We start from the raw sequence: 20,760 nt of genomic DNA on the forward strand, positions 1-20,760 counted from the left end.
TTATAAGAAAAGAGATTTAATTGGCTCATGGTTCTGTAGGCTGTACAGGAAGCATAGCACCAGCATTAGTTCTGGGGGAGGCCTCAGGAAGCTTTTACTCACGGCGGAAGGAGGAGCAGAAGCAGGCACTTCACATGGTGAAAGCAGGAGAAAGGGTGGAGAGTGACACAGGTTGTAATGACCAGATCTCAAGAAAACACACTCAATATTGGGAGGACAGCACTCAGCCATGAAGGATCTGCCCCCATGAACCTCCCATCATTCCCCACATCTGACACTAGGGATTACAATTGCACATAAGATTTAGAGGGGACAACATCCAAACTATATTAGCCTCTGATATGGTTTGACTGTATCCCCACCCAAATCTCACCTTGAAATGTAAAAATCCCTAAATGTCAAGGGCCAGGTGAAGATAATTGAGTCATAGGGGTGGTTTCCCCCATACTGTTCTCATGGTAGTGAATAAGTCTCACAAGATCTGATGGTTTTATAAATGGGTGTTCCCCTGCACAGGTTCGTTTGCCTGCTGCCATGTAAGACATTCCTGTGCTCTTTCTTCATCTTCTGCCATGATTGTGAGGCCTCCTTAGCCATGTGGAAATGTGAGTCCATTAAACCTCTTTTTCTTTATAAATTACCCAGTCTCATGTGTGTCTTTATTAGCAGTATGAGAACAGACTAATATAGTAAATTGGTACTGGGAGTGGGGCACTGCTGTAAAGATTCCCAAAAATGTAGAAGGGACTTTAGAACTGGATAACAGGCAGATGTTGGAACAGTTTAGAGGGTTCAGAAGCAGATAGAAAACTGTTTGAAAGTTTAGAACTTCCTAGAGACTTGAAGGGCTCAGAAGACAGGGAGATGTGGGAAAACTTGGAATTTCCTAGAGACATGTTTAATAGCTTTGACCAAAATGCTGATAGTGGCATGGACAATAAAATCCAGACTGAGATAGTCTCAGATGGAGATGGGGAACCTGTTGGGAACTGGAGTGAAGGTCACTCTTGTTATGCAAAGAGACTGGTGGCATTTTGCCCCTGCCCTAGAGATCTGTGGAAATTTGAACTTGAGAGAGATGATTTCAGGTATCTGGTGGAAGAAATTTCTGGTTGGCAAAGCATTCAGGAGGTGACAGTGCATAAAAATTTTGAAAATTTGTAGCCTGATGTTGCAGTAGAAAAGAAAAACCCATTTTCTGGGGAGAAATTCATGCTGGCTGCAGAAATATGAAAAGTCATGAGGGGCCAAATGTTAATCACCAAGACAATGGGGAAAATGTCTCCAGGGTATGTCAGAGAACTTAATGGCAGCTCCTCCCATCACTGGCCTTGAGGCCTAGGAGGGAAAAATGATTTCATGGACTGGGCCTGGGGCCCCCCTTTTCTATGCAGTTTCTGAACATGGTGCCCTGCATCCCAGCTGTTTCAGCTCTAGCCATGACTAAAAGGGGTCAACATACTTCTCAGGTCATTGCTTCAGAGGGTGCAAGTCCAAAGCCTTAGCAGCTTACATGTGGTGTTGGGCCTGTGGGAGTACAGAAGTCAAGAATTGAGGTTTGGGAACCTCTGCCTAGATTTCAGAGAATGTGAAGAAATACCTGAATGTCCATGCAGAAGTTTGCTGCAGGGATGGGGCCCTCATGGAGAACCTCTGCCAGGGCAGTGTGGAAAGAAAATACGGGGTTGGAGCCCCCACACAGAGTCCCTACTGGGGCACTGCCTAGTGGAGCTGTGAGAAGAGGGCCAACATCCTCCAGACCCCAGAATGGTAGATCCACTGACAGCTTGTACCATGCACCTGGAAAAGCTGCAGACACTCAACACACCCCATGAAAGAAATCAGGAAGGAGGCTGTGCCCTGCAAAGCCACAGGAGCAGAGCTGCCCAAGACCATGGGAGCCCACCTATTCCATCAATATGGCCTGGTCGTGAGACATGGAGTCAAAGGAAATCATTTTGGAGCTTTAAGATTCGAAAATCCCACTGGATTTTGGACTTGCATGGGACCTGTAGCCCCTTCATTCTGGACAATTTCTGCCATTTGGAATGACTGTATTTACCCAACACCTGAACCCCCATTTTATGTAGGAAGTAACTAACTTGCTTTTGATTTTACAGGCTCATAGGAAGACGGGACTTGCCTTGTCTCAGATGAAACTTTGGACTGTGGACTTTTGAGTTAATACTGAAATGAGTTAAAACTTTGGGGGACTGTCAGGAAGGTACGATTTGTTTTCAAATGTGAGGATATGAGATTTGGGAGGGGCCAAGGGTGGAATGATATAGTTTGACTGTGTCCCCACCAAAATCTCATCTTGAATTGTAATAATCCCCATGTGTCAAGGGTACTAAATCACAGGGGCAGTTTCCCCCATATTGTTCTCACAGTAGTGAATAAGTTTTATGAGATCTGATGGTTTTATAAATGGGAGTTCCCTGCACAGGCTCTCTTGCCTGCCACCACGTAAGACATTCCTTTGCTCTCTCTTCATCTTCTGCCATGACTGTGAGGCTTCCCCAGTCATGAGGAACTGTGAGTCCGTTAAACCTCTTTTTCTTTATAAACTACCCAGTCACGGGTCTGTCTTTATTAACAGTGTGAGAACAGACTAATACAGCCTCCAAGGCCAGTGATGGATACACCTGTGTGAGTTTTCCATTATGTGCTCCCTGACTGACATCTGGGAAGCAGGCATCTATCCTTTTCTGATAACTGGAACTTATATTTGTGTTTGGGGTCGAGGACTGGGGGAGGGCGGGGGGCGGTAACCACAAAATAAAACATCAGTAGTGTAGAAGGCTACACACAGATGGGAGTGAAGAGACAGCTGGAATGAAGGAGGGTGGAGACAACGGTGTAAAAAAGTGATGGACATCAGCCCACGGACAGGAGTAAGGAAGGCGTGGAGAACACAGACTTTGCAAGCATGGGGATTTTTGTTTTGTTTTGCTTAATGTAGGAGGAAATGAGTAGGAAGACAACTCCGTACAACAAGGGAAAACTGAAGCCTGGCCCGAGGAATCAGATTTTCTTTGGAACTTCTCACATCTCTTTACTCATAAAAAAGTTAAAGGAAAAGGAAGCCTTGGGAGTCTTTAGATTTAGCCAGCAAGGATATTACAGAGAACCAAGGAAAACTTCTATTTTCAATACTCCTTTCAAATGTCACTTCTAAGAGAATACATGAAAGCCCAGAAGACTATCTGGGTTCTCTATCGCTCTGCAGTTAACAAAACCATTTTCTCCCTAACATGCTAGAACTGCAATGTCTTTCACAGCAAAAGCAGGAGAAGGCAACCAACCATAGTTTGGGATTTGTTTTGGAGGAAATTATAAGGTTTTTGTGTTAATGCACTTGCTTTCACTTACAATCTTTTTAATGAATCCAGATTAGAAAAGCTCCCAGCCGGGATTTTAGATAATTTGTTGTTATGCAAAAATCTGAAAAACAAAAGATAAACTTTAATCACCATACAATAATAATGAGTTTGACAAACAAAACCTTTCTTTTCACCTAACTGTGAATCCCATACCTTTTTTGAAATATTTCAGTGAGAAAGGGCAAACAGAAGTCAGAGTGTCATTTACACAACCATCTGTTTTAAAGATTTACATATCTCTATCTACCACTACTGTATGGGTATTTTTTCACACCTGTATACTTTTGATTTTTTTAGTTTACTTAGAGATTATAAATGCTAAAGAGAAATCCATAAAAATAAACATTTAAGTATGACGAAATCAAAGTAAATAGTCAATGTATTCATTATCAGCATGCAATGTACACATATATCAAATCAGCATGTTGTACACCTTGAATGCATACAATTTTTATTTGTGAACTAAATATTTTAAATTTAAAAATAATGGCACAGGCCAGGCATGGTGGCTCAGGCCTGTAATCCCAGCACTTTGGGAGGACAAGCTGGGCAGATGACTCGAGGTCAGGAGTTTGAGACCAGCCTGGCTGACATGGTGAAACCCTGTCTCTACCAAAAATACAAAAATTAGCCAGGCATGGTGGCAGGTGCCTGTAATGCAAGCTACCCCAGAGGCTGAGGCATGAGAATTGCTTGAACCGGGGAGGTGGAGGTTTTAGTGAAGTGAGATCGCACCCCTGTACTCCAGCCTGGGTGACAGAGTAAGACTCTGTCTCAAAAAAAAATAAAAAAATAAAAAATAAAAAAAGTGGAACAACAATATATGACAACAGATGCCTGCAGGTGCCTGAGTAACTGATGTAATCCTGCACGTGTGGGATCACATGGAGATGTGCAAGCTCTGCTGCTCAGTCAGCCATTTCTACATGTCCAGGGCCAGATCACAGAGAGGTGCACTTATAAGGCCGTGCCCCCTGCGAGGTGATGGAGGGTGGTGGGAGGAGGAGAAGATCCAGGCCTCAGTACTTCTCCCTCTCCCTCCATCCAAGCAGTCCTGCACTGGCTTTGGCTTTCTCCATACTGCCTTGGCTATACCCATTCTCCTCGTTATGACCAGAGAAATTGTGACCAAGAAAATCGCCAGCCAGGGACTGTCTAGTAACGAGGACCAGTGAATACATATTCGCAAAAAGCCCATGTGTGAAGAGAGAAAACACGATGGTCTCTGCAATACAGAGAAAAGATGGAAACCAGTTTTATTAAGACTCAAGGATATTAGCATAAATAATCAATTTATATCTTAAACTTAACAATTAGCTACATCCAGCCACTTTATGAACTATACTTCATGACTAGTACCTCTGTCACAAAATTAAATAAAATTATGTGGCCATATTTTCTTATCAGTGTTTTGCCTTTATGTTTTTGGCTTTATTTTAACTATATTAAGCATTAAGGTCGGGGGAGTGAGCTGGGGCCAAACTATTTCTACTATTTTGGGAACTTGAATTTCACTGATGCACATCTGAGAAGATAAAAAGTTTTCCTGATCCTTCCTATTTTGATTCCCTGTGCTTGTCTTTACCGGCCCCATCTGATTCACCCAATTCAGAAGCATTGGCTAGAGATGATGACATGAAGATGGATATTGACAAAGACTCTCTGCTTGACCAAACTCTACACAGGTTCTCCTGAGCTCTTTTCCAACTAGACCTGACTTTCTGCTTTCCATGTCCATCTCTACATTGTCCAATTTTAGTAAGAACCCTGCTACTAAGTTTAACCAGCACCTCCTGCCCCTTGACACCTGAAATTCCTCATCCGCATCATTTCCCATGTGATATTTGATCATCACAAAGAGTCCTGTTAAATAGGGTCACCCTGAGCCTTTCCCCTAATGTTTCCTCTGGGTGATTTTTCATCCATTGACTCTACCCTGCTCCTGGGCTATCAACTCCCACTTGCTCACGGTGTATTTGGAATTCAGCCCAATCTTTCTCCCCCAGTGCATAACTCCATTGCACTGGGGCCCTATACCTATACCTGTCACCATGGCCCTCCTTGAATAACATCTTTCTTGCCATGCTTTAACAAGCGTTGTTGAATAACTTTTTCTTCAACAATGTGCAGATGTATGACGCAGTAATTCTCATTCTCTACATCAAGCCCTAGCCGTATGCCATTTCCTTATCTTGGGGAACACTGGAACAGAGTTTCACGATGGAGAAACAACTTATAGTAGATTGCACTGAACCTTGGGAAAAGCCAAATTACCAGGACAATTTATGCCTGCTTTATTTTTGCTAGGTAAAATCAAAGCTTTCTTCATTATTTTATAAGTAGTGCAGTTCTGCAAGATAACAACAGTAGAAAGACTGTTGTTCTTTCTTTAAATGTATTTTAGAGGCTGGAAATTGCATCCATGATTGAATATTGAAAGATATTATTTATTTTCCAAGCCAAGCAGACCAGAATTTATTGCTTAACAGGCAAAACAAATCAAAAGAAAAGTAAAACATTTCCATCATCACAGATTTTGAAGCAAGGTATGAAGCAAGGTATGTAAATATTGAAAAATCATTCTTGAATTTTTTTCTTAATTTTGTACAAATGGTGACAAAATATCCAAATCAATGATATTTTACAGCAGTTTATGTCAAACATGTTATATGATTCCCAAATCAGATATTACTGCTACTTGATATTTCTATAACAATTTCCTTTCAAGCAGATTAATCTAAGTCTCAGTCCCTTTAGGTATAAAGGAGAAATTATGATAATAATTGTCATTGTTTATCTCCTAGAATACTATCCTAGTAGTATTCAGTAAATTAAAACAGTAGTACTGTTTTAGCAGTACTGATTTGCATGGGGTGCAAAAATGTGTGCTTGTAGTTTCTTTTTTTTCCTTTCTTCTTTCCAACTTTCCTGAAATTAATCTTCATAACAGTTCTGCAATGCATTTGTTGATTTCTGCTTGTAGACGACTTTGATTGCTTTACTCCCAACAAGAAGCTGAAAAGCACTTCTTCCTATGTTAAAAAGTTTAGATAGATAGATAGATAGATAGATAGATAGATAGATAGATAGATAGATTTTTTTTTTCTTTTGAGACAGAGTCTCACTCTTGCCAGGCTGCAGGGCAGTGGCAAGATCTCGGCTCATTGAAACCTCCGCCTCCTGGGTTCAAGTGATTCTCCTGCCTCAGCCTCCTAAGTAGCTACAGGCGCACGCCACCACACCCAGCTAATTTTTTGTATTTTTAGAAGAGACAGGGTTTCACCATGTTGGCCAGAATGGTCTCGATCTCTTGACATCGTGATCGCCTGCCTCAGCCTCCCAAAGTGCTGGGATTACAGGCAGGAGCCACTGCACCCGGCCAAAAAGTTTATATAATTATTTGCTGCTGCTGTCTTCTGTCAAAGATGCTTGATCAAAAAAATAGTATTTGAGCAGTATCTACTTTTATACAAAGTTTATACAGAGTTTATACAAAGACTTGTCTCATTCCTGTGACAGAAACATGCATATTATCCAAAAAAGTCAAGTAATGAATGAGCACTTTCCTCATAAATGTTCTAAGAAAGTAAATCTTCTGCCTAAGGTTTAGGTTAATGTTTCAAGATGTATTCCTTGAAAATCCAGGAGACTTTTGAGAAGCAGAGTAAAAGTCATATTCAGATCCTACTCCTTGAGAAAACTTTTTGAAATGGCCTCAGCTTTAGTGAGGTGCATACCAGATAGAGACAACATTGTCTAGTCTGGTGGACTCTGTGTTCTTTAATACCAACCATAAATTTTTAGCCAAAAAGTCCAAATTCTGTAATGCTTGACATACTTTAATGAAAGCACTACTTCGATTTTCTGCCTGAGCACCAAGCTCTAAAGCAACTTGAACATTCTAATCCATGTGGCTCCACTAAATGTGCTTGGATTCTTTTGCTTGGTAACATAATAGTAAGTAGTTGATTGTGTTTGAAGATAAGACTTATCTTTTGGAGAAAACCTAACTTGGTAAAGTGAAGATTTTCAAATCAATCCTTCTTTTTATAGAAAAGAGGGAGATGCAGGACTTCCTTGATTGTATTGAGATCATGACTTCACTGACAAGAGCATTCCTACCCAGGTGTTAGAGGTTAGTACTTATGAATATAACACAAAGGGGCTTTTGTCAAATCATGACAATAAAGAACCATTCTAGGCATTGTGCTGCTGCTGCTGAATGCACATTACTTGGCTATGTGCAGTTCGCAGATAAAGTCATGGTAAATTTGCTTGAATTTAGAAATGCCTTAATAGGATAATTTTAGCAATAAAAATATTATTTCAGCAAACAAATTTCAAAGTTACGGGGAAAAGAATTTTAGTCCAAAATAGTGAAGTAGATATGCAAATCTTCCTCAATCTCTTTTGAGTCTCCACTGAAATAATTACCGGGATGCTTAATATGAACAAATATATCCATATTCATCAAGAGGGCAGAATGTGGAAGGTCACCAACAGATAAGAGTATTCAGCAAATTCTAGATAAATAAAATGCATGAGAAAATGTTGACAGATTAAATAGGAGAGAAAGCTGCAGCCCAGAGAATCCTATGAGGCGGAGCAATCTGACTATGTGTCGCCCAGAGACCCCAAACAGTTAAGGCAGGGGCAGAGGAGGGAGAAGTGAGATTGGAAACAAGGGTTCACAAAGACCTGGATGGAGAAACACAATAATTAGTAGCCACCATCCAGAACACCAACAGCTAAGAGGAAAAATGTTAATGATATAGTGATAGATGAGATAGACATAGAAATAGAGATTTTTTCCCAAAGAAATTGAACAAATTGAAAGAAGAAAAGTAATGGAATTTTTGTGGAGCTGAAACCGAAGCGAAAAAGCCTTCCTCATTCTGGAATTTTAGGAAGATAAACCTGCATTTTACTTCCAATTGTGCAAACTAAAATTTACACCAAAGGGGAAATTTTGTAAGAAAATAAACTTATGTAAAAGAGAGCAGGTGAAACTCACACTACCAATTGAAATGCTTCTAATTTCAAATGTCAATAGACAATGAAGAATCACAAGGCATGGGAGGTTAATTAGGAACATGAAAAAGAAAGACCAACATTTTAAAAAAGGAAAACAATGCCAGAAGAAACAGAGAAATTCCAATAACTAGAGAAAAAAAGTAAGAGAGCATTACAATTATTACATGTACTCAGAGACTTCAATATATATCATACTTATAAAAAAAGGATAAGTTTCTATAGAAGATAAATAAATGGGAAACAAGAAAGATCTCTTAGGAATTAAATTCTGATTAAAAAATATTTTCACGTAGTAAATGTCAAAAATTAAGTAAAACATACCAAATTAGGAATCAAAATGACAAAATAACAGATATTATAAAACAAAAGATAAAAAATGTAGAGATCCAGATGATCTAATATTCAATTACAGTATGTCTAGAAGAGAAGACAGAAGGAATAAAGGGAAATATAGTCAAATAAATAATTAAAGATAATCTTTCAAAATTGTGGATGGATTTGTCTTTACATTGAAAACTCCAATAATTGAAAAGTCACATTCCTTGATGTAAATTGATAAGATTTTATTTTGATTTTAACTATATATTTATTTAGAGACAAGGTCTCACCCTTCACTCAGGCTGGAGTACAGTGGCACAATCATGGTTCATTGCAGCCTCAACCTGCTAGGCTCAAGCAGTCCTCCTTCCTCAGCTTCCCAAGTAGCTGAGACTACAGGTGCCTGCCATCACGCTCAGCTAATTTATTTTTATTTTTATTTTTTGTGGAGATTGGTTTTTGCTATGTTGCCCAGGCTAGTCTGGAACTTCTGGGCTCAAGCAATCCTCCCACCTCAGCCTCTCAAAGTGCCGGGAGCGCAGGCCATTACACCTGGCCTGTAAGATTTTTAAAAATAAAGAATAACCATAAAATTTTAAACCTCTCTGTGAAAATAAAATTTATTTCCTATAAAACAGAATGATAATAGGCTAGAAGAAATAGAATGGACTCTTCAAAGATCAAGGGAAACTTCTTGAACTTACAATTTTATAACAGATGACCTATCAACTAATTATGAGGAAATAATACATACAATTTCAGGCATTCAAAGATTATCAAAACGATCTCCCTTAAGACTTTTCATAGTAAGTTCTTCAACATGTGTTCCAGCAGAACAAAGAAGTAACACAAGAAAAAGGAAGAATGGAGATGAGAAACCATGGACTTCACTCAAGCAATTAGTGAAGGGAAATTCCAGGTTGATGGCAGATGACACTAATCCTAATGAAAAGTCAGTTCAAATTAGAAAACGGGTTTCTGGTGTAAAAGAGAAATGACATGGTTTATATAATTTGGTGACATAAAAAATGTGAAGATATTGCAAAAGCACATAATGCATTTAGAATGTTCAGGAAGAGCAAAAAATATATACGAAAGTAACAGTTCAAATATGAACCAAAGACATGACATTATTTTAAATAATTTAAATCACACAAGAAAATTGCCCTTTTATTAAGACAATTATTTTTGAAGTGGCCAGATTCATAATATTTACACAAAGAGAAAGAAATAAAATGTGAGCATGTTTCCTGACCCTACAATAATTTAGTTAAAATAATATATACTTTCAATTGTTCAAGGTAATTTATGGTCAACAGCAAGAAATTTCATTGTAGTTGCAGGGTAGGCTAAACATGTTGAATATCTGAGTAATATAAAGATAATAACATAGCTAACAGAGTGAAGATGTGTATATATATATATATTTAGTTCACTTATCGGTATGTAATTGACCTTCTAGTGTGTGTGTGTGTCTGTGTGTGTGCATGCATGTGTGTGTGCATGCAGGTGTGTGTGTCTGTATCACACAGGGATAGCATAAGCAAGATAAATTCTGATCTTCAGAGTGAAAATTGGTATCTTCTACAGTGGAAAAGGAATGAAATAAAAATCTATTACCTATTTGTGACAGTTAATACTGAGTGTTAATTTGATTGGATTGAAAGATACAAAATATTGATCCTTGGTGTGCTTGTGAGGGTGTTGCCAAAGGAGATTAACATTTGAGTCAGTGGACTGGGAAAGGCAGACCCACCCTTAACCTGGGAGGGCACCATCTATGATCAGTTGCCAGCGTGACCAGAATAAAAAGCAGGTAGAAGAACATGAAAAGATTAGACTGGCTTAGCCTCCCAGACTACATCTTTCTCCTGAGCTGCATTCTTTTTGTCCTCAAACATCAGACTCCAAGTTCTCAGACTGGCTTCCTTGCTCCTCAGCTTGCAGATGGTCTATTGTGGGACCTTGTGATTATGTAAGTTAATACTCCTTAATAAACTCCCCTTTATATAGCATCTATCTATCCTATTAGTTCTGTCCCTCTAGAGAATCCTAATAATTATGATGGCAACAACCAAAGAATATAAAAGAGAAATAGCTAAAAGAAGCTGCCTTTGGAAAGAGGGTCCAAGATCAAGTTTTTTTTCAGGAGCTCTATTGTGTGATATGATTTGATACACATGTCTGCACTACAAGGTTAAAATAGATACAAATATATTTAGACAATAGGAAAGAAACCAGAAACTAAAACTTTTTTAGTTGGTCCATTCCATGCCTTCCGAGCCCACTCATGGATCCCAAGCTAAGAAGTCCTTTCTATAAAGGCAAGCCCCACCACCACTGCCATGGGCCTGCCTGCCAGGGCTTCCACACCTTCCCAGGCAGCAGGACTCTCCCCTTCCCATCTTCACAGTTTTCAGGGCTGCTGTTGGTGAGGATTTTGAGTCTTGATGGTTTATTGGCTTCACAGCAAAAATACAAGGCTTAGTGGTTTATTGCTACACCACAGGAATACAAGACTAACAATTTGACAAAAAAAAAAAAAATCCTTCAAATTAAAGTTGGTGTCTCATGTGTTTTGAAGGTATCAACCATTGTGATGCTAAATCTTGAACAATCCATCTGTTTTGCACCATGGCTGTCCTGCACAGGGCTGGCTCCCTGCTCACACAGGTTAGAGCAGAAAAGGAGTAGTACAGCACATTTTCCTACCTCATTTCCTATTCACGATCACATGCCTCCAGCACAAAGTAAACAAAAGCAAACCATGTGATTGTATGGCTTGCAACTGCTACACTTCCATAGGCAAATGAGGTTGCAGTAACTGCATAAGAAAGTGGTTAACTTGCTCTCCTTAGTCTTTAATTTTACTGATCTATTTTGTGTATTATTTAAGGGCATCCTTTTTTAAACATAAATTTTTAATTCAAATTTTCTTTTAGGGAAAACAGATTTCTGGTTAAGGTTAGCTATGTAATTCCACACTTTCTTTCTTTTCAGAGAAAAATAGCATATCATCAGCTAGATACAATGAATTTATTAATATAAGGTATTAGAAGAACTGAAGTAGTAGAGTATCTTTATTTGATAAAAGACAAAACAGAAGAAGGCTGTCCAAGTGCCCCTGTGGTTTGTCATTGTCTGTTTAATAAGCCTTTATTGAAATACAAAATACATCCGGAAAAGTGCAGACATTGTGATGTAGAGTACAATGCCTTGCCTGAAAGTGAACACAGCTGTGTAATTACCACCCAGGAAAAACAAAGAACACAAAACATTGCCAGGCCTACAGAGGCTCCTCCTGCCATTTCTAACGTCCTCTCTCCCACCAAAGGTAAGCAGCATTTGACTTCTCAATACTGCATATATTACTCCTATCTCTTAAAATTACTTTTGAGGATAAAATAGAACTATGGAATTTCCAGTGTTCAGATTATTCTTCTCAGAATGTTTCTGACATCCATCCATCTTGCAGTATAGTATTCTATTTTATGAATGTACAACAGCTTATTTCTCTACCATTTTGTTATTGGAGACTTGAGTAGTTCTCAGTGTGGAGTTACCAGAAATAATGCTGCTGCAAATACAAGAACACATCTTCTGGTGCATACATGTGTGCATTTCTGCTGTGTATATACTCAAAAGTGAAACTGCTAAGTCATAGGGGATGTATATGATCAGCTATACAAAATTCTGCTGTAAGGTTTTGTTTGTTTGTTTGTTTCTTTCTTTCTTTCTTTTTGAGACAGAATCTTACTCTGCAACCCAGGCTGGAGTGCAGTGGCACGATCTTGGCTCACTGCAACCTACGCCTCCCGGGTTCAAGCGATTCTCGTGCCTCAGCCTCCCGAGTAGCTGGGATTACAGGAGTGTGCCACCAGGCTCAGCTACTTTTTTGTATTTTTAGCAGAGACAGGGTTTCACCATCTTGGCCAAGCTGGTATCGAACTCCTGAATGAACTCAGGTGATCTGCCCACCTCGGCCTCCCAGAGTGCTGGGATTACAGGTGTGAGCCACTATGCCCGGCCCCTGATGTAAGTTTTTTAAATAGCTTTCCCTCATTGGTGAAGTGCTTCTTCCTCTCTTTTGCCCTATTTTTTAATTGGCTATTTCACCTTTTCTCCATTGATCTTAAAGTATAGAAAGCTTTATGTTAACTCTGTTTTATAGTGCCAAGGTACAGGCTATGCCTCTAAAGCTCACGGCAAAGTGGCCTGATCTCCATGGCAGTCAGATGGGTTGTATAAACGGAAAATGTAAAGCAGAAGGAAAGGACATCTAAAGGGTCAACACTTACAGTCGCTCTAATTTCGGAAGGTCTCCAAAGGTCTCTGGCTGTAGCGTTTCTAGTTGGTTGAAATGAATGTACCTGGAAGGCAAAAATTCAAGTTGGTTATTCCTTGTGCTGGTGAGTAAAATAAAATGTTTGAAGAATTAGCAATTGCTTCAGCTGAAATTGTGAATTTCACTGGCTCCAACCACTATATGTCACATACCAAAATCAGAAACTCAGATATTTTGTCGCTTCTGTTCTTCACAGTCCTGGGTCTAAAATCCTGATGTTCCAAAGGGGAATCCGAAGTCCACCCAGAAAGGGGGATGATGCTGCCCCCTTTTCCCAGGGAGCCTCTTGAGTCGATGCTAACTGGTTGTTGAAATTACTCTTTTACTCATTAAAATGTTTAAAGTAGGTGAAGTTAGGGTAATAGTTAAGATTTCAAACGTAATAAGATACATTACAAGTGACCACACGCTTATTTACATTTCAGAACAGGGAGAAGTGTCCTGTCTGAGGGAGTCAAAGGATGACCTATTTGATGTCATATGATCATCATACTCGAATTAATCCTAACCCTGGGGGATCGATGAGAAGTAATGTGTCTTATTTTAATCCTTTTGGAATTAGAGTTTTTCAGACCTCGGTATCCCCTCTGTGCAACTGATCCAGGAGTTATTTCCTAAGCTTCCATTTCAGAAAGGCTTCTCCTAAAACAGGGCAACTGAAGACAGAAAGGCTGGCATTTCCTTCAGAAATCTTGTGATGAAATGGAGAAGCATGCTTCCAGAGCAGACAGCTGAGCAGACCTTTGCGAAGCAAATCTTCCCAACAGACAGAAGGATCCATGGGGAAGGCTGCACACTCCTCTTAGAAAATTTAAATGTATTCCCTGAACCTGACTTCTCAACACAGCTTTTTCAAATACTATCAATGAAACCAACAGTAATATACAGTAGTCTATAGTGAACTGCTGAGGAAAGCACTGCAGATACAAAGTTATCATGAAAAGCAACAAAGTTTCACCCTAAATTGGAAAAAGAGGATATTGTACATGTATGTGGGAAGACACAGTGAATGGTACTTGATTTTGTCAATGGGAAGCTATCTGACTTGAAGTAAGGGCAGGAAAGTAAAAAGAAAGCTTTACAGCCCATGTTTGCATAAAATGTATTTATTTCATCACAATTAGAAATATTTTTGAAAGGAGAAAAGAAGAATGTTTAAGAAAAAATACTTTTACTTCATTCCTAGGCTTCCTTCTTATAAATCATTATTATAGGAAGAGCACTTGGGACACCTAATGAAAAAGTAAAATAATCACAAGAGAATGAAAACCATGTCGCTGGAAACGTATGCTTGTTTCAGATTACCTTAGGTTGGATCCAGAGTCAGTGCTACACTATACCACTCTCTGAAATTCAGCATCCTGGCCCTTGTCCCATGCATTCCTCCCAGGAGTTCTGTTCATTTTAAAAGTGGTGACATTTTACAGTGGTGACATTGTATAAGACCCAGCAATAACTGCCTTAGGGATAGCATGAAACAATTTTACCTTGGTTGCCTTGAATTATACACACACTCACACTCATAACAGACTCTCACACATACAGACACTCTCAGCTTCACACATACTTTCATAATCACAGACACACACTCTCACATTATTTCACACTGATACACTCTAACACACTCATATGAACACACCCTCGCATGTTGACAGACTCCCTCATACTCACAAATGCTCACACTCACACACTCACTCACATATACTCATATACACTACCACACTTACGCTAACACACACACACTCGGACACGCGTGCGCACTCACACTTGTTCACATACACTCTCACATACACTAACACACACTGTCACACTCAGATACACATCTATACACTCGCACACACTCACCTAATCTCACACACTCACACACTGTCATGCTCACACTCACACTGTCTCGTACACTAACACACTTTCACACACTGACACGTGTATTCACATATATGCTCACATACACTAACATAGTCACACACACATAGTCACTCCCATGCACTCACACACTGTCACCCACAAAATCATTACCTGCATCACTGGTCTAGCACATTAAAAAGGAGGTAGGGGCTGGGAGAGTGAAAACGGATATGAGGGAGGAGTGTTGGGGGGTGACTGGCTGCTGAAAGCGGGGAAGAGAGAGAAGTCTCTGTGACTGCAGTGAAGAAAGAGCTAGAAAGAGGGTCCATTACAAGGTTTCTCTTCCCAAGTGAAATGTATCGCATCATTGGATTCCAATCTCTGTGTATACTGGACAGGCCCAGGTCTGTAGAGTACAAATAGACATTTTATGAAGACTAGGAATAAGTGCTGATGAGGGCATCAAACTTAGCATGAAGTAAATAAGAGCAATAGCAAAAAAAAAAATTTATTGTCCTAAGTGCTTTACATGTATTTAGTCATTTTTAATTTTTTGCAACCGCACTGTGTGGTAGGTTTATAAATACCCCAGATAAGGTAATTTGTTCAGTTTCACACAGCCAGCCTCTCTTAACGGCAAGCGGGATGGCCATGCACGGGCTCAGCTGACACAGAGTACCCAGAGATGAGCTATGGAAACCTGATCCAAGAATCCCAGAGCAGAGCCTTTCTCGGGTATGGAAACAGATACTCCACAGGGAGAAGGAAAGTGCCCAAGGCCACAGAGCCAATCAATGGTAAATCCAAGCCACAAACCCAGCAACACTCAGGCTCTTTACACTCCTGTTCTCAGTTTGCCTACATTAGTGGCTTTTTAAATGTGAAGCTGTGGGGTTCTTAACTGGAGGCAAGTATCGCATTCCAGTCATAAAACAAGCTAACAGGTCACAAGAAAGGAGTCACAAGCCAGGTCTGTGGTTTAGCCAAGCTAACAACTCCCAGATTTTCAAAGTGAATATTCTAGCCTATGTATAAGTTCAGCAGAAGTGTTTTGTTGTTGTTGTTGTTGTTGTTGTTTTTGCTTTCAACTTTTTAATGCTTTGGAACAATTTATTATAAAGAAAACTTGAGTTTAGCATAAGAATTTTCAAGTAGCACTAGTATTCCTGACATCATTGATCAAATGTGTATCCTCCATAGTTTGCACAGGTGTCTGCATTGCTAGAACTAGAAAGAAAGACAGCTTTCACTTGGGAGGGCATCTTACACACTGAGCCACCTAAAACTGGGGCAAAGAGACAATCTAAAGGGTAGAATAACATACAACAGTTTATCTAATATCACATAGCTACTATGTGATTTACAATCCACAGTAATTAATAAATATAGATTTAATATTTAAATATTTCACAGGTAGCAATTCATACTTACTATGAATTGCTCATAATTCATGAGAAATGCATAATCTCCTTTTCCACAATGCACCCACTGACAGCCCACTAATCACAGAGCCCTGTCTATTCCCCATCCCAGCCATGCTTCCCTAGAATAAATCACTGCAATCTTAGACTCACCCAGGGATGCCCTGAAGGACAAATGTTTTCTGCTGGACTTCAATCTAATACACAGTAGGGTAAGCAACTGGTATTGGAATTCACTACCAATGAATAAGAAAAATGCATGTAAGATTATTTCCTTGCAGGAAAATAAGACAACCCAGAGAGTTCTGTTCGATTATAGTGCAAGTATATTTAAGTTTTGTGTCCATATGATTTGCCAAATTTTCTAACAAAAATTGTTTTCAAAATTTTTTTAAAACTGTAAGTCAATTTAAAGCAGTAGGATGTTTTAGGTTATATGTGTTTGATTTATGTGATGGCTTTAATAGATTCAGATAAGGAGGGAGTTAGCTTTGATCTCCACTCCCTTCTGAGCTTTGATAAGATAGCAAGAGTATCCTCTCCTATACCTTATTTTTCTAGGCTGTGGATAACCCTGTCATTTTTGGATATCTATTGCAGGTAGATAAATATGAATGATTACTTGAGAGGATTTTAAATCTGTTTAAGTCACTTCATCAAGTTTACATGTAAATGAATTAGTAGTTATCCCTTCATTTAAAGCAGACAGGAAATTATTGCCATTGTCGTGTCATGTTGATTCATACTTAGCTTCCCCAGATGCTTTCATCAACACCCCTGGCTTCAATTATTATCTCTATGCAGAAGACCTACAAGTTACATCTCCAACCCAAATTTACCTCTAGGACCTAAATTCATGCACCCAATGTCTTCTTAAAAGACATTGTCTTTTAAGGATTTAAGACATCCTAGATGTCTCAAGGAACCTCAAATCCAATGTGTCAGAAACCCAGCCCAGGATCTTCCTTCACCATACTGGCTGTCCTCCATTTTTGCTTGTCTCAGTTCATGGCACTGCTGTATATCTATTTGCACAACTCAGAAAACCAGTACTGACCCCTCCGTCTCCCTCACTCCCTGTATCTTACCCAATTCTGTGTGTGTTTGTTTGTTTGTTTTTTTATTTTGCTTCCTAAATGTCCTTGAATGTACTCCATTCTCCTCTTACCCACTACTTCCACACTAGAGCAAACTATGCCCTCAGGTACTAAAATATAAGAACTTACCCAATTCTGTGTGTGTGTGTGTGTGTTTTGTTTTGCTTCCTAAATGTCTCTTGAATGTACTCCATTCTCCTCTTACCCGCTACTTCCACACTAGAGCAAACTATGCCCTCAGGTACTAAAATATTAGAACAAAATGGTCTCCCTACATCCATCTGGTCTACCCTCAAAAGAAATACAAGACCCTTAAATGACTTTTAATTTCTATAGAAATAAAGACAGAATTTTTTAACAGAGCCCAAGTTCTAGCCTGTTCTTGCCTGAAAATGCCCTTCCAGTCTCCCCTTTATCCCCCTCTTGCCCCACCTCAATCCCAGTGCTCTGGCCTCCTCCCAGCCACATACCTGCCATACTCCTGCCCACAGCAGTCTCTGAATGATTGTCTTGGTAGCCCAGTAAACCTTCCCACCCTTCTTGCCTGGTAATTCCGGACTTGTTTTCAGATCTTACTGTGCTCTTTCCTTGGAAAGCCTTCCCTGCACTCCTGGTCTAATGCCCCTGTTATGGGTTCACCCAACATTGTACTGTTGCAACGTTATATTTCTTTGAGTGATTATGTGATCCATGTCTGTCTGCCCTAACTAAACTCTAAGGTCCCTGAAGACAGAAATCATATTGGATTTAAAGAAATATTCACATCCCTAGTTTCTTAGCAGAGTTTGACAAATGGATAGTCAATGCATAGCTGATCACTGAAAGAATGAATGACCAGTCAGTATTTTTGCATGAGCATCGTCTTTGTAAATGTGAGGATAAGACATTGAACTCTTCATATGTTCTATGGTATAAAACAAAAGATGGGAGTATGAACCCTAATAAAAGCTTTCTGAGTTAATATCAGCTCAACAACCTAAAATGGTATTACATTTCCTTGGGGGAAGAACCATCCCAAACATTTACACAAGCCTGACTTTAGTAAGATCTGTAATAATGTATGTTTAATTGTATTTCCTAAAACTTTATAGAATCCTTGAGCACTAATGAACCTAGAAGGCATCTAGCAAAGTCTTCCTGGGGCTTCTCCAGGAGAATCCATCTCACTCCAAAGGGACATGTTAGAATCACACATTTTTGTGAGCACTGAAAACACATGTGACATCTCTTATCTGAGTAAATATTTATTTATACAACCACCCCGAGGCATCAGGCCACCAAACTGAGGACAAAAATCTTCCTACAATCTTTAAAACATGCAGAGCAAGAACATGTGGCCAGAGAACGACAACAAAAATAAGAGAATGATTCTCAGGGTGAGAAGTTGCTGCTATCGCTTTAGCTTTCAGCGTGAACTCACTGAGCCACATAAAAACAAATGTTCTGTGCCGTATGATCACCTTGGCAACCTCCATCTAAGGCAAGAGCAGAGATGGAGAGAAAAACACTGTATTTATCTGTATCTAACGGCACAATCAAAATAGCATATACAGTCAATGTTCTCAACCTTTTTGTATAAAGTAGCTGCTTTTTATATTCTCAAAATCCATGAGATTATAAAGAAAAAAGGCGTACTGTTGGTAGAAGGAGGCTGCACACCAGAGTGTGTCTGTGTGTCTCTGTGTGTCTGTGTATGTAATTGTGCATGTGTCTATATGTGTGCAAACACAAGCTAAGGATATCTGAATCTGAAGCCAGAAATACAGGGGATATAGAAAATAAGATGTCAGCAATCCTAGCACATGAAACAGAGCTTAGAGGAAAAGCAGTTTGCTGATAGCTGGCTTGGAGATCCACCGTGTCCTGCCTCACATCCACGGGCTGGGTGCATGGAGATGACACCAACTTTCTGTATAATAATTTCAGCTGAGATTAAAATAGGCACTTTTTAGCTTCATTGCACAATAGCAAGCAAGAATTATCTATTACACCAACAAATTATTCATAGAGTTTAGGAATTAATTAAACATCCGAATGAAGATCCTTATTTCAGAGCACAGTAAATTATTTCAACTGATTTTAAAGGAAAAACTGACTGAATTATCATAATCCGTTGTTTCCAGAGAAAAGCTTTCCAGCATCTCATTTGCATGCTGTGCTAAAGTCAATAACAGTATATTCTACCAAAATTCTTTATAAAGAGAATTATGTTTATTCTTAAAGAGTTAAAACCAGTTAAAAATCATACTGCACAAGCTTTACTCCTTGGGAAGTTATTTCAATCCTAAATTAGAATAGTTACAGAAAAAGGCTGGGCACGGTGGCTCATGCCTGTAATCCCAGCACTTTGGGAAGCCAAGGCGGGTGGATCACTAGGTCAGGAGACTGAGACCATCCTGGCCAACACGGTGAAACCCTGTCTCTACTAAAAATACAAAAATTAGCTGTGCATGGTGGCACGTGCCTGTAATCCCAGCTACTCGGGAGGCTGAGGAAGGAGAATTGCTTGAACCAGGGATTCAGAGGTTGCAGTGAGCCAAGATCGCACCACTGCATTCCAGTCTGGGTGACAATGCAAGACTCTGTCTCAAAAAAAAATAGTTACAGAAAAAGTCATGTTTCTACAATAGTTTAGATATTGTGCGATTGAGAGTTATGAAAAATCTTTCACACTCTTTGTTCAATCTCTATCTCTTTTTGTCTGAACTAATAGCTATAAATGTTCCACATAAATCCAGTCTCTTCTTTCCAACCTACACTATGTTGAATTATTTGGTGGTTCTTCCTGAAAAAAATGCAGATTAGTTCATCCACTTTATTAAGGATCATCAATGTCTTCTCACCGTCTTTAGCAGGAATTCAAGGATTTTCAAGATTCAGCACCAACTTTTGACTTTCTCCTCCCTCATAAGTCTGAGCACTCTCTAACTAAATTCAATATCTCCGGAATCACTCCTGTTTTTTTTCAGTGTCTAACATTCAAAGTGTTTTCTCACCCATTAGATCTCAATGGTACTTTTTTTCATTAAGGACTTAGTGACTGCTTGTGTCAGACGTAACTTCACTCCTCTGGCTCCTTTAGTATATTAAAACATTTATAAGTACTTATTGAGTGCCTGTGAAGTGTAAGACAAGATCCTTGACCTTCTCAGTGATTGGAATTAGGTAAGTGGTAAAATACAAGGAATCGATGACCACAGTCTGGAAGAATATGTATTATGATAATGGGATGCAAGGAATACCATGAGAATCCAAAGATCTACATTCGATTTAAAGATAAAGAAAGGTTGTACAGAGAAAAGGATTCTTTACCTAAC

The 20,760-nt window shown here is 39.3% G+C and overlaps 1 protein-coding gene across 1 annotated transcript in view; it reads right to left on the reverse strand.

Annotated features, from left to right (window-relative positions):
• PXDNL (peroxidasin like) overlaps positions 1-20,760 on the reverse strand; it is a 504,118-nt gene that overhangs the window by 169,601 nt on the left and 313,757 nt on the right. The window contains exons 5-6 of the mRNA XM_015145355.3: positions 13,034-13,105; positions 3,373-3,444 (exon numbers count right to left, since the gene is read on the reverse strand). Of these exons, the coding sequence (XP_015000841.3) occupies positions 3,373-3,444; positions 13,034-13,105 (144 nt within the window). The remainder of the gene's footprint in view (positions 1-3,372; positions 3,445-13,033; positions 13,106-20,760) is intronic.

The sequence above is a fragment of the Macaca mulatta genome, chromosome 8, assembly GCF_049350105.2.
Source record: "Macaca mulatta isolate MMU2019108-1 chromosome 8, T2T-MMU8v2.0, whole genome shotgun sequence".
In the NCBI taxonomy this organism is placed as follows: Eukaryota; Metazoa; Chordata; class Mammalia; order Primates; family Cercopithecidae; genus Macaca; species Macaca mulatta.